The sequence below is a fragment of the Sceloporus occidentalis genome, unplaced genomic scaffold, assembly GCF_023333645.1.
Source record: "Sceloporus occidentalis isolate IW3139 unplaced genomic scaffold, rSceOcc1.0.p SCAF_13, whole genome shotgun sequence".
NCBI lineage: Eukaryota > Metazoa > Chordata > Lepidosauria > Squamata > Phrynosomatidae > Sceloporus > Sceloporus occidentalis.
In genome coordinates, this window is record NW_028316993.1 from 12,046,286 (window position 1) to 12,058,692 (window position 12,407).

General features: G+C 45.8%; 1 protein-coding gene across 2 annotated transcripts; it reads left to right on the forward strand.

The window, feature by feature from the left end:
* The first annotated feature begins 1,629 nt into the window (after window positions 1–1,629).
* TMEM54 (transmembrane protein 54) lies at window positions 1,630–11,904 on the forward strand. Of its 2 annotated transcripts, none has more exons than XM_089478579.1 (6): window positions 1,630–1,707; window positions 6,483–6,676; window positions 8,269–8,328; window positions 9,922–10,110; window positions 10,454–10,588; window positions 10,954–11,904. In XM_089478579.1, the coding sequence occupies exons 1-6, from the start codon at window positions 1,692–1,694 to the stop codon at window positions 11,038–11,040; spliced, it is 681 nt and encodes a 226-aa protein (XP_089334705.1). In that variant the 5' UTR covers window positions 1,630–1,691; the 3' UTR covers window positions 11,041–11,904. The 2 variants fall into 2 exon arrangements, with proteins under 2 accessions (XP_089334705.1, XP_089334704.1); XM_089478578.1 differs by lacking the exon at window positions 1,630–1,707 and adding an exon at window positions 3,005–3,329.
* The last annotated feature ends 503 nt before the right edge of the window (window positions 11,905–12,407 follow it).

Genomic DNA, 12,407 nt, shown 5'->3' on the forward strand with positions numbered 1-12,407 from the left:
GGCCTTCTGTAATTTTGTGTTCCTGATTTCATACTTTGCAAGTTAGTTGGTTTGTGGAATTAATTCAGTGTGGCCTAGCCTCTTGTGTAAAAAGGGGTGGTGATAGAATCAAACATCACCTTTAAGCCTAAATGATGTTTTTAGCATGAGTTTTTGTGGGTTTCAATCCACTTCTTAATTAATATCAAACCACATCTGTCCAGCTGACCTGGAGTCCTGAATCATGAAAGCAATACATGTACTGAAATCCATGAATCTCATGCTAAAAGAAGCCTAAAGAAACCAATCTTAAAGATGCTGCTAGATCCTTCCTGTCCCTATTTCCCTTGTCTCTTTTTGTGCTGCAACAGACTAACATGGCTGTCAGCTTTGGAGATTTGCTTCTTGCGGCAATATAAGTCCTGGTACTATGCTGTATACTTTGAACTTGTTGTGAGCTGCTGATCAGTAGTAATTTAATGCTCACTAGCATAAGCCACACTCCGCTTCCCTCTTTCCAGCATCCTTACAATCTCTTGGCACCCAGTGTACAATTTTCCGTGTGTGTTGTGAGTCCTGGAAGCGCACCTGCAGTCCCTCCTCTTTGCTTTAGGGTTCAAGATCTGGCCATGTGGATACTGCCTTCATAATATAACATTCATGATCCAAGCCCTCTGCAGCGCAGTCCTCCTACGCATCTATTCTGGTAGCCTTACACAAGAAGCCCAACTGTTAAATTGCACTTTGAATGGTCTAAATATTTCAGCATTTTTCCCTTCGTAATGACTGTCAGAACAGAGCGGTTAGAACAAGTGCAATCAAGGAAAGGAAACAGCTGTCATTACTGTTTGGTGCTAAAATTGGAACGAGAAGAGAGGCAGCAGCGCCAAGCAGTGTACCCTTGATGCAGAATAGGGGCCGCCATTTATCTGACCGACCTCCCAGTTCAATGTTCTGCTGGTTGAAGCATCGTGGCAAAGTAAAATAGTTGGCGGTTCCTTTTCTTGACATAACAGTGAGGAAGATGTATGGAAGACGATGAAAATGCTGCAGGTATAAGAAGACATCAGTGTGCAGAGGTCATGTAGCACTTTTGAGACTAACTGTGAAAAGTTAGTCTCTAACTGTTAGAGCAAAAGCTTTCATAGACTTGGTCTTCTTCTTCAGATGCATGACGTGAAATGATGCCCAGGAAGGACCTAAGGCCCTTGCTGGGCACCAGTTCACTCCATGCATCTGAGGAAGTAGACCAAGTCTACCAAAGCTCATGCCCAGTTCACTCCATCTGTCTGAGGAAGTAGACCCTGGCCTCCAGGGTTACAGTCCAACACTCAAACCACGACACCATACTGGCTCATACCATAAATGTATATATGTGATTCAGAAGGCTATAACATAGGGCACACCTAAGACATTGTGCTGATTGAAGGAAGGTGTGAACCCCACGCTTCCTTTCAGAGTGTGCAAGCAAGCCTGTAGTCCGGAATCCGCAACTTGCGAGCTGTGTTGGCAACCCCTCCGAGTAGAAACGGTTGCTAGGGAGCCTGCAGGTTTCCAGGCAGAAATGCACATTCGCCTCCCCTTCTGTAAACATGCAGCTTGGCAAGGGCCTGTTTCTGCAGGATGGATGGCTTCCGTATGCTGTCTTTGAAACCTCTGGTCATGGGGATACAGACAACATGCCATAGTGACATCCTCCTTGAATTACCGTAATGCGGTCTGTGTGGGGTAGGTCTGGAAGAGTGTTCGGAAACCTTTCCTGGTGTGAAGAGAGCCACCACCCGATAGTTAGGTAGATCTGCTTAGAAAGAACACAAAACTCCCTTCTTGCAACAATAGGGAAGTGTTTCCTGCTGCAAATGCAAAGAGTTGGGTCTGATGTCCAAATGACCCTATCCTCCCATATGATCCTGTCTGATTTTTGAACCACAATAGTTAAAGTGGTCTCAAACTGGACTGTTTCTGCAGTGTGTTTTGGACCTTTGAGAAAGAAGTTGTAGCATAAGAAGTCTGTAGACATGCTTTAGTTACATCCTTTGTAGGCATGGCTTAGTTCCAAGGTGTGCCCCTGCCGGGGGTACCCATTTAATATAACCAGTAGCCAGGGGAAATGGGATTGCCAGTCAAGGATTAGGATCCCAATTCTGCCATTGAATGTAAGGAAATGCTGGAACCCAGCAGCGAAAGGGCTGGCACGTTCCTTCCCTGCTGCTTGATACCATCTGCAGTGTCATTTGCCATCAATAAAGCTTCCCTTATAGCACTGGTATGTGTCAGTGTTCAGTACTGAATGATGTCTTGGGGAGGATTGGAAGCACAGCCAGTTCCAGAACATTGCTCCCCGGCTGCCATGCTTCTCCCCTTCAACCCACCTCCTTCCTTGACTCTCTCTGGCAACAAGGGCTGCATCCACACTGGAGAGAGAACCTGGTTTGGCACCGCTTTAACTGCCCTGGCTCAAGGCTATGGAATTCTGGGAGTTGGGGTTTGTTGTGGGGCTCAGAGCTGAGCGGAGTCACAGATGACTCCTTGAAGGACCAGTTACAGGTAAGCAACTTGTTTTCACCATGGTTTCTGTGAATCACAGAAATAGGTGCAAATAACCATTTGTAAAGGACCACTGTTATAGATAAGCAACTTGTTTTTCATCATGGTTTCTGTGAATCACGCCGACAGGTGTTTGTGTGAATTTTGTAGACTGTGGTTTGAAGAACCACACTTCTAGTTAAGCAGCCTGCTGTTTCTGAGAATGAGATGGTTCCCTGTTCCATGCCTTGGATCTCCCTCTCAGAAAGGCCTTGCTGTTTCAAAGCAGCAGTTCTGGCTCTACAATTTTGTAACGGCCACAAAGCTTACACTATGCGCTCAGTGTGTTTCCAGTGCTTCACCTGGAAGAGATGCAAACAGGGAAGATGCCTCTTGCTGTGAATGCAACAAGCCTGAAAGCTTGAATGCAACAAGCTTGAATCCTGAAAACAGAGCTCCCCTGGGCATGTCAAGTCAAGCTGACATACCTGGGGAGCAAGCCGGGAAAGGCAGGAGCCAAGGGTGGGGCTTGGCAGGTGAATCAGTGGAGAAGAGAAGGTGGAGTTTGGCCCTTTTGTTCTCCAGAGCCTGGAGAGCTGGTCAGACAGGAAGAGCTCATTCCTAACAGCGGAGCAGGAGGAGGACGAAGAAGGAGCAGCGCAAAAGGGGTTGGATGGTTGTCAAAGTGTGCCCAGGCCACTGCTGGCTCCTGCATGCTCCCAGGCACCCAACAATGAGAGGGCCGCCAAGCGGGGAACATTGACCCCTACACTCTTGGAAGCTTGGATGGCCTGAACCCCAGATGCCTAGGATGTGTCGGTTGGGTGAGTTGCCACCTTTCCAAGGTCAGAGAGGAGGAATGGGGCAGGAAGGTTGCTGTGACACGAGCCAAGATGGCAACCCAGTAAGTCCTGCCCTGGTGGGAGGTTAGATCATTAGATGGACCCTGGAGGTGCTTTTCTTATTCTGGAAATTGGGAGGCTGTGAGCTGAGAGGATGCTGAAATAGTGCCTGCACAGTCAAGGGTTGGACTGGATCCTCTTTGGAGACCCTTCCAGTGCTTTGGTTCTAGCAGTCCCTGAAGCTTTGTGGAGGATAGTGCAACTGGGCACAACTGAAGCTATGTGCATCTCTGGCACCCAAAGGAATATGTCATTTCACTCTTGCCTGGCTTTGCTAGAGGCCCTAAACTCTGCATCTGTCCAGCAAAGCTGAAAGCAAAGCATGTTGTTGTTCTAGAACATGGCCACATAGCCCCAAAAATGCACAAAAAAACCATGAATGCTGTCCATGAAAGCCTTCGTCTTCACATGTTGTTGTTGTTGTTGTTGTTGTTGATACAGCGTCTTCCAGATGCATCATAGATAGCCTCTCCCTTTTCCCAGCAATTCAAACTTTCCAGTTAATAATTAAAACATATCTGTCCCAGCCAATATCAAAGGCTCTCTGTTGAAATTGGTTGGAGTACTGGAGTGTTGGAGTTTGTCTCTGGAGACCAGGGTTCAAATCTCTGCTCAGCCATGGAAGCCCACTGGTTGGCCTTAGGCAGGGCGCACACTCTCAGCTTCGGAAGGAAGCAAAGACAGGAATAAAGAAATAGAAATTAAAATTTAAATTAAAAGAAAGAAATAAACCTGCTCTGAAGAAATCTTGCCAAGCAAACTCTGTGTTGGTTTGCCTTAGGGTCACCATAAGTCAAAATTGACTAGAGGGCACACGACAACGACAAGAAGCCTAAGCAAAATAACCTCAAAACACATTAAACAATACAGCAGGTTTAAACAAGCTGAAACAGTTTGAAACCAAGCACATCCCCGAGCGTCTGTCAACATGTGCAATATTTCCTAAATTTAACGATTCCACCGCCAGGCTCACATTTCTTGGCAGAAAGAAACATACAGGTTAAAAACTGTGACCTTTCCAAGGTGCTGGTCCTTCTTCTCATGTTACGAAAGTGGCTCAATCGTAGCTTGGTTTGAGAATCAGGAAGGCTGCTCCACGTTGCATCACCTTTTTGATTCTCCAAGAGTCCAGAGCCCAGCGATTCTGTAGAAGAAGGGCTTTGATTTGCTCTGTTCGCACCCTTGGGAAAACCTCTTTCACTGTACATTATGCGTGTAAACGGTCACTTCTTCTGATTTTTGTGTGCGGGTCTCTGCCTTCGAGTCACGGTTGACTTATGGTGAACCCATGGATTTCAGAGAGTTCTCTTAGGCAATGCATCATCAGACGTGGTTTCGCCAGTTCCTTCCTCTGAAATATATCCCCTAGCACTGGTCTGGTATAAATTATTATTATTATTATTATTATTATTATTATTATTATTACCTAGGGCTGATCCTCCTTAGCTGGATCTGGCACCTTTAAGGTATTTATAACACTGTTTGCTTTCAAGCTGACTGTCAACTTATAGCATTCCCATGAATGTCACCTGTTTTTCTTAAGGAATATCCAGAGGTGGTTTTGCTAGTTCCTTCCTCTGAAATACAGCGCTTGGTCTATTTTGACCATCTCCCATCCAGACACTAATAAAAGTTGATCTTGCTTAGCTTCCAAAACCACACAGGATCTGGTGCCTTTAGGGTTTTTAGCAGTTATAACAGTGAGGAGTCCCAGTTGCATTGACATTTTTATAAACTTAGGTGGAGTTCTCTCTCTCATTCATACACACACTCCTACTAACAGTGTAGTAATTTCAACGTTGGACTAGGACTCTGGAGACCAGGGTTCGAATCCCAGCTTGGCCATGAAACCCACTGGGTGACCCTGGGCAAGTCATATTCTCTCAGCTTCAGAGGATGGCAATGGCAAACACCTTGTGAAGAAGCTTTCCAAGAAAGCCCTATGATAGGCTTGCCTTAGGGTCGCCATAAGTTAACAACGACTTAGAGGCACACAACAACAACAGCAACAATAACAACAGCTATAGCTATGTTCCTGCCCACACGTCCCAAACGCCTGGCAAGACTTGGGATGTTCTAGTTGGGAGAGGATGACCTCTGGTACGACTTGCCGTTTAACAAGCAGTTAATCTTTAAAGACACTGGCCTGTTTGGAAAGGAAATGCCACATTACCTGGGACTTCCTTATGGCTCCTCAGTCAACATGCCTGGGAGGGAGCATCCTCTGCTGGGAAAACAGATCGCTGACAAAGCCCAAGTCTGGGGCCCTGGAGCAGCGCAGGAATGCAGATACTGGTTCTCTGTCTCTGTGTGTTTGCAAAATGAAGGCATGGTCCTCCAGCTAAGAATTTTACTCCTCCCTTGAAATTTTCCTTCAGTCTTCAAAGGTAGCAAGCTTTCCTTCAATGGCAATTTTTAACTGAATGGTTAAAATGGTTATCGGAGAGCCAGTGTGACACAGTGGTTTGAGTCTTGGACTTGAGATTAGGGTTCAAATCCCTGCTCAGCCATCAAAACCCACCTTGGGCAAGCCACACTCTCAAAGGCAAAGGCAACCCCCTCTCTGAATAAACCTTGCCAAGGAAATTGTTGTTGTTGTTATTTATACCCTACCTTCCTCCCAATACAGGGACTCAAGGCGGCTTACAAATCTAAAACTGTCCTTGTGATAGGTTTGCCTTAAGTCAGACACTACTTGAAGGCATACAATAACATCACCTCTTAGGGAAGCTAAGATATCCTGCATAGGTAAAGGGTTGGATTGGATGAGGAGCATACAACCCTAAAGATCATGCAACCCTAAAGAGCTTGCAACCCTAAATAAAGATCTTGCAACCCTAAATAAGGACTGTGAAACCCTAAAGATCTTGCAACCCTAAATAAGGACCTTGAAACCCTAAAGATCTTGCAACCCTAATAAGGAACTTGTGATTGTACATTTTTCTCACAGCTATGCCTCTGTTTCCAATAGTCTCTGTCTCTGCAAGATTGCTCCTCTTATGAAACTGTACGAAACAGGAAGGTGTTAAACCAAACTCAGCACTGAAAGGAACACCTTTCTTTTCTCTTTTCCAGACAACCTTGACCCCAGTAGCACCCAGAAGCTCTTGATGAAGACAGGCCTGATCTTGATCGTCATCGGCCACCTGAACTTCATTGCTGGGGCTCTGGTCCATGGGACAGTGCTACGCCACATTGCCAACCCCCAGGACACCATTTCCCTCCAGTATGCCGTCTCCAACATTATTACAGTCATCTCCGCCATCTTGGTATGCGCCACCTTGCATGGCTTTTGCTGTCAGAGGGAGGCATGGGGAAAAGGCCATTGCATATATTCTGTGTCCCTTTGCAGCACTGCACCAAGAAGCCATACCTGGGTGCAAGGCATGTAGAGACTGGGAAGATGCAAGATAGAAACCTGACCCTTTACTCCCAGGGCAAATTAAAGCATACCGAAATAGTATCCCTGTTCTTCACTTTCTTCCATAGCATTGAATGGATTGCCCTAAGGTGTTGTGCTGCGTACTCCAAAATGCTTGCAAAGCACAGTCCCGTTCAATGCAACAGCTTTATGGCTTGCAAGGTTTGGTACTGTGCAGAACAGAGGTAAAAATGTGTTGTAGAGGAGCTTGAGAGATCTGGGTCTCAGCCTTACTTCATGTAATCGTTGTCATGATTGTAAAGCAGGCAAAAGAGAGCTATAAGCCACCTTGAATTCAGGAGAGCAAGTGGCATACAAATCAAATTGATATATAAATAGATAACAATCTTAAAGTACCATCTCGTGGTACTTTCCTTGCCAGGGAAAGAGGAAGACTTTAATACTTGGTTGGGAGACTGCCTACTAACACTCAGGTGCTCTAGGCTCTCTGTCAGAGGAAAGGAACTGGCAAAAGCACCTCTGAGTATTTCTTGCTTAAGAAAACCCTATGAAATTCATGGAGTTGTAGGCACAGATGTATATATATTACAGGTGGAGTGATTCAATGAAGGATGTCATGGCTCTGAGTTTGCAGAATCAGGCAGTTCATAAATCAGGTCTCTTGGAGGTCTCTTTATTTATAGGGTTGCCATAAGTTAAAACTAACTTGATGAGCAACAAACAAAGAAGGAGCTTATGGGTTACATTCACACACACTGTGGCCTGTTACAGACAGCCAAAATAAAGCTGCTTCGAGTCACAGTGGAGGTATGGTGTTTCAATGATGCATGTGTCCTAAGAGTCCAGAAGTCACACCAAAGCCACGCTCCAGCCCTAAGGACTGGAGCATGGCTTTGGTTTGGCTTCTGGACTCTTAGGACGCATGCATCATTGAAACACCATACCTACACTGTGACTTGAAGCAGCTTTATTTTGGCTGTCTGTAACAGGCCATAGACACACTTCTGGGGTTCCCCAACTATCTATCTATCTATCTATCTATCTATCTATCTATCTATCTATCTTGCAAAACCCATCGCTAGATCCCTTGACTATGCCTATAACAGATTGTCTGCAGAGCTCTCTCCAAGACCCCCCTTTTATCACGCCAGGAATTACGCTCACTGGAGTTTCTGCTTATTTTTAGCCCGATCCTTATTAATGTGCAAGACATAAGCATAGTTCAAAGGGGTGATTCCCATCCACCCCAATTTTTGGCAAAGACTATGCATTCTTTAGAGACGCAGCAACTCCTTTGGATCCTGAGATCAGCAACCGAAAGGTCTGCAAATGCATCATAACTCGCTTTCCCAATCTGCATCAGTTCTATCCTGAATACAGAAATGGTATTTTGGGGCTCAGGATGTGAATAGCCCTCCTTGCAGCAGCGTAGCATCGCTTGCAGTGTGCCGTTTCCTGACATCTGTGTTTTCTTGGCAGACCATCTCCTGCGGCATTGCAGCCATCGTCCTTTCGAGGTACATCTCCCAGAAACCTCTGGTAAGAAATTGCTTTTGTGCAGTACCTTGGGAACTGAGACATCCCTGTTAAGTGACTGGTCACGTTTCAGAGCAGGGAAAGTCCTTCAGTTTATTCATTTAAGCTCTTTCTATATCGTGAGAACCAATGTGATGTAGTCATTTGAGCACTGGACAAGGATACTGCCAGACCAGGGTTCGAATCCCCTTCTGAAACCATCTGGGTGACCCTTGTGGAAGTTGCACCCTCTCAGCCTCATGCAACTTGCATTTGAACCCAAAGCAGGGAATATTTTCTTTTATTCATCCTGGTCCAGATCTCACCTCCCAGGCATTAACTGGCACCTTGGCCAAATGCCTCACCCAGAATATGAGATAATGGCTTGGGAAGTTCAATAGCTCCAGAGGCTGTTAAAACTGCCGCCAGAAAAATACACAGAGAGCAAACAGCCTCACCCCAAAAGGGCTCCTTTCCATGTTAATTTATAATCTAGGTTCTCACCTTCCCTTTATTGCAGTCAGAATACATGGAGCTGCAGGCCTCAGATTTCAAAGTCCACATCATGGCAATATTTTTCAGTGGAGTTAGTGCATGCAAAAGCCATACCTTTCCCCTTCTGGGTTTCCAAAAGTCATAGAAAAGTCCTTATGGGGGGAAGATTCTTTAGCCCAGTTAAAATGCAAGAGCATGGCAAGACAAGGGCCAGGATCCTGTGGGTACACTACATTGGTATAGCTGCACCAGAGTAGACCATGGTGTCTAGAGGGAAAAGGGCTACAGACAATACATTAGAATGTTTATTAATGTTGTAAGCTGCCCTGGTAGAAGAGCATGATGATGATGATGATGATGATGATGATGACGACGATGACTGGCCATGAAGAAAGTCAGGCATGGGAGAAAAGGGTACTCAGAACTGACAGATTATGGCTTTTTAGTAACAGACATGCACATAACTTGAGGTTGCACACACAGATGTGTTGTTCTAGATGTAGGCTTTTGAGCTCCATCCAGAACATGACGTTGAATGCTTTCACAGCCGGCATCCATAGATTTTTGTGTTTTTTTCAGGCTATGTTTCTGTGTTCTGGAAGAACTTATTCCTGATGTCTCACCAGCATCTGCAGTGTGTGTCTATGAAGATGCCAGCCACAGAGGCTGGCGAAACCTCAGGAATAAACTCTTCCAGAACATGGGTTCATAGCACGAGACCCCCTCCAAAAAAAACCCTATCCATGCAAATCCTTTCCTCTTCCCAACATCTGGGAACTGCCCTGGCCATTAAAAGGCAGGAGAGAGGACCAGGCAATGGGCACTGCCTCCCGTCCCTGCTATATCTTCTCCAAGTTTGTGTGTTCTTCCTTCTTAATACCTTTGGCCATCTTGACTATACTCTTGGCCACACATGTCCTGGTTTCTATCTGTAAAATGTTGGAGGGTATGTATGATCATGGCCTATACCTGCCTTCCCTTGCCACTGCTGTTGCACCATCTTTGGGAGCAAAATGCACTGACATATTTCCGGCCTTTGCTTCTTCCTCTGTGACCCAAGGCAAGCTGTCTTTCTTTGCTTTTGACCAGCCCAGTTATGAATTTATTCTCTTTCCATTTCAGACATGGGCCGTATTCTCCCTCTGCATCAGCAGCACCCTCCTCTCCCTCTTCTGCTCGGTGGGTCTGGCGGTGGCCATTGTTGTGACCTTTGCCAACCGAGGGCGAACCCTCTTGGAGCTCTGCACCTTTGCCAACATGGACCTCATCCAGATCTCCCACGAATGCCCCTTCGATCCCACGCGGGTCTATGTAAGTCTGCAAAGGTGTTAGGGAAGAGGTACACACTTACACACCAAAATGTTCCCTTGATGTAGTTTGTAAGGGGCTCTAAGACAGTGGTTCTCAACCTTCTTAATGCCGCGACCCTTTAATAAAGTTCCTCTTGTTGTGGTGACCCCCAACTGATGGTCTTGGTTCCTAAGACCATAGAAATATGGTCTTAGGCGACCGTTGTGAAAGGGTCTCCAACAGTCTCCTGGAAACCTCTTTATTCCCACCCTTGGACTGCATTATCCATGTTCCCTATCCATCCCTGCTATTAAGTGTTGGGTTGGGTTGGTTTCTACAAAAGTCTTTTCTGTCCTCCATCCAGAGTTCTGCCCTTGCTCTCTGGAGTCTTTCCTTTTTCCTGGATGCCGTGGAGATCATCTTCAGTATCCGATGCTTTATCATCACACTGGGTCTCCTGAACCTGAAGCTCTGTTGCAGGGGGAAGCGGAAGAAAAAGGTAGGATGAAACATCCTTCACCTTTGGGGGAAGAACAAAATATCCTAGAGTTTGGAGAAACTCCTGGGATTTGTAGTTTGGGGAGTCGCAACAGCTGTCTGAATGATCTTAGTACATATCACGAAATTGTAGCATGTTGACATTGGTCTAATTTGCATTACAGAAATAATACAGTTTGACATAGCAAAAGTTGAAACAGCAAATGTGGAGGGCCAACTGTAATGCTAGATGTGTTCAGTCGATTTGGGATCAACCTAGTATTTTTATACTCTCTTGGGGGAAATGTGGAGGGGAAATCCTCAACATTGGGGGATAAAACTGAGTGCTTGCATGCTCCATTGATGTTACCCTTTGGACTTAAAAAGGTCTCGCTGGAGTTTGTCACAGTCAAGAAGACCGGCGAGAACAGAGATCTCCTGAGGACGGGTCAAGTGGAGACCGTGTGGCTGTAGAAGCCAATGGCGATGGAGACCCCTACGGAAAGACCCCGGACTCCTCTAGGACATAGTCGTCTTGCTTCATCTTTTATTTTGCATCGCTCCAAAAAGGACAGAAGGGAGGGATTCGGCTCATTCTCCATCATGGGTGAGCTCTGGAGCATGGAAAAACAGCCCATGCCACCATTTTCTCTTCAACTAGAGGAGGCCAAACCTTGTTCCACTACAATTGGACACTCTTGTGCTCTTGGAACTTTCCCCTCTTTTTAAACCCTTTATCCCCAACATTTTTTATTCTCCAAAACAGCCGTGCGCCTCTGCCATAACGCTGTGGACCAATGCACTGAGATAAAGCAACACTTCTTTTTTTGTTCAAATTTTATTTTGAAGGTATTAAAAAGAAACAAACGACCCCACGGTTGCCGCTGCCCACTCCTTCCAACATGCACTCTGGTGATAAGTGGATTGTAATATATTTCTATATATATGTATGTATTTAAGATTTTTGAGCAGCTCAGAGCTCCGATCTGCACAAGGTGGAGCTGTGCTTCGCTTCCGTCCGTCCGCCAGAGCGCATGGTTTGTGTGTGTGTGTTTATGCGGCCGTTACCCTCCACTGTTTTTGCTGTAGCAAAGTCACCACAAAGTGACTGGAGCACCTCAGTTGGCCAGGAGCCCACCAAGAGGGCCACTTGGATGAGAAAGATAGTGAGGAGGAGGAGGGCAATTCAATTCATTTTTTTTTACTTATTCGGGGAACGAGGAGTGATTTTTCGCTTTGAGGGCCTGTAACTCTTTCAGGTTTTGGCTCTTGGTCCTGTTACTCAAAGGAAGGGAGGGAAATCTAGGAGTCTGTTTATGGAGTTGTAGATTGCAAAACTCTCAATTAAAGCCACACGCTGCCTTTCCCCTTTTCAAAAGTCTCCAAATTTGTAGCATTGCAGAGACTGAAACTCTTGAAAATCATTCGCATCTAGAACTCTGGGTCACTTTGCCTGCTGCTTTCCTTTGCATGCTTAAATTCTATTTCCTCAATATTCAGCTGGAGGTTTAAGTTTCTGCAATGTTAGAAATGTGGGGACTGAAGGAACATTTCATTTTAGGGGAAGCATTCTTATTTAGGGAACATGATGCTCTCATTTTGAACCCCTGGGATTCCAGCCAACCCCATCTTTCCTCTTGTGTGGCCAAATTCCCTGTTTCTCTCCAAGGTTTCGGCATGTTGGCGTCTTCCGACACGCTTTCGCACCACGCAGGTCTCAGGCCTCCAAACTGCGAAGCTTGACACCTCCCAATTTCTCAATGTCTTCAGCATCTCCAGAGCCATATGTCGTCTTTTTTAAAATATATTTTGAGCTGACGGAGGGAGGATCTTGGAGGCAA

What these genes read in the sequence shown, in the direction of transcription:
- TMEM54 (XM_089478578.1), top strand. Translation starts at nt 3,308, where the DNA reads ATGCCTAGGATGTGTCGGTTGG. An exon ending in CAGTCATCTCCGCCATCTTG is followed by an intron (nt 6,677 to 8,268) that starts GTATGCGCCACC and finishes TTTTCTTGGCAG; the next exon opens with ACCATCTCCTGCGGCATTGC. An exon ending in GGGGGAAGCGGAAGAAAAAG is followed by an intron (nt 10,589 to 10,953) that starts GTAGGATGAAAC and finishes GGACTTAAAAAG; the next exon opens with GTCTCGCTGGAGTTTGTCAC.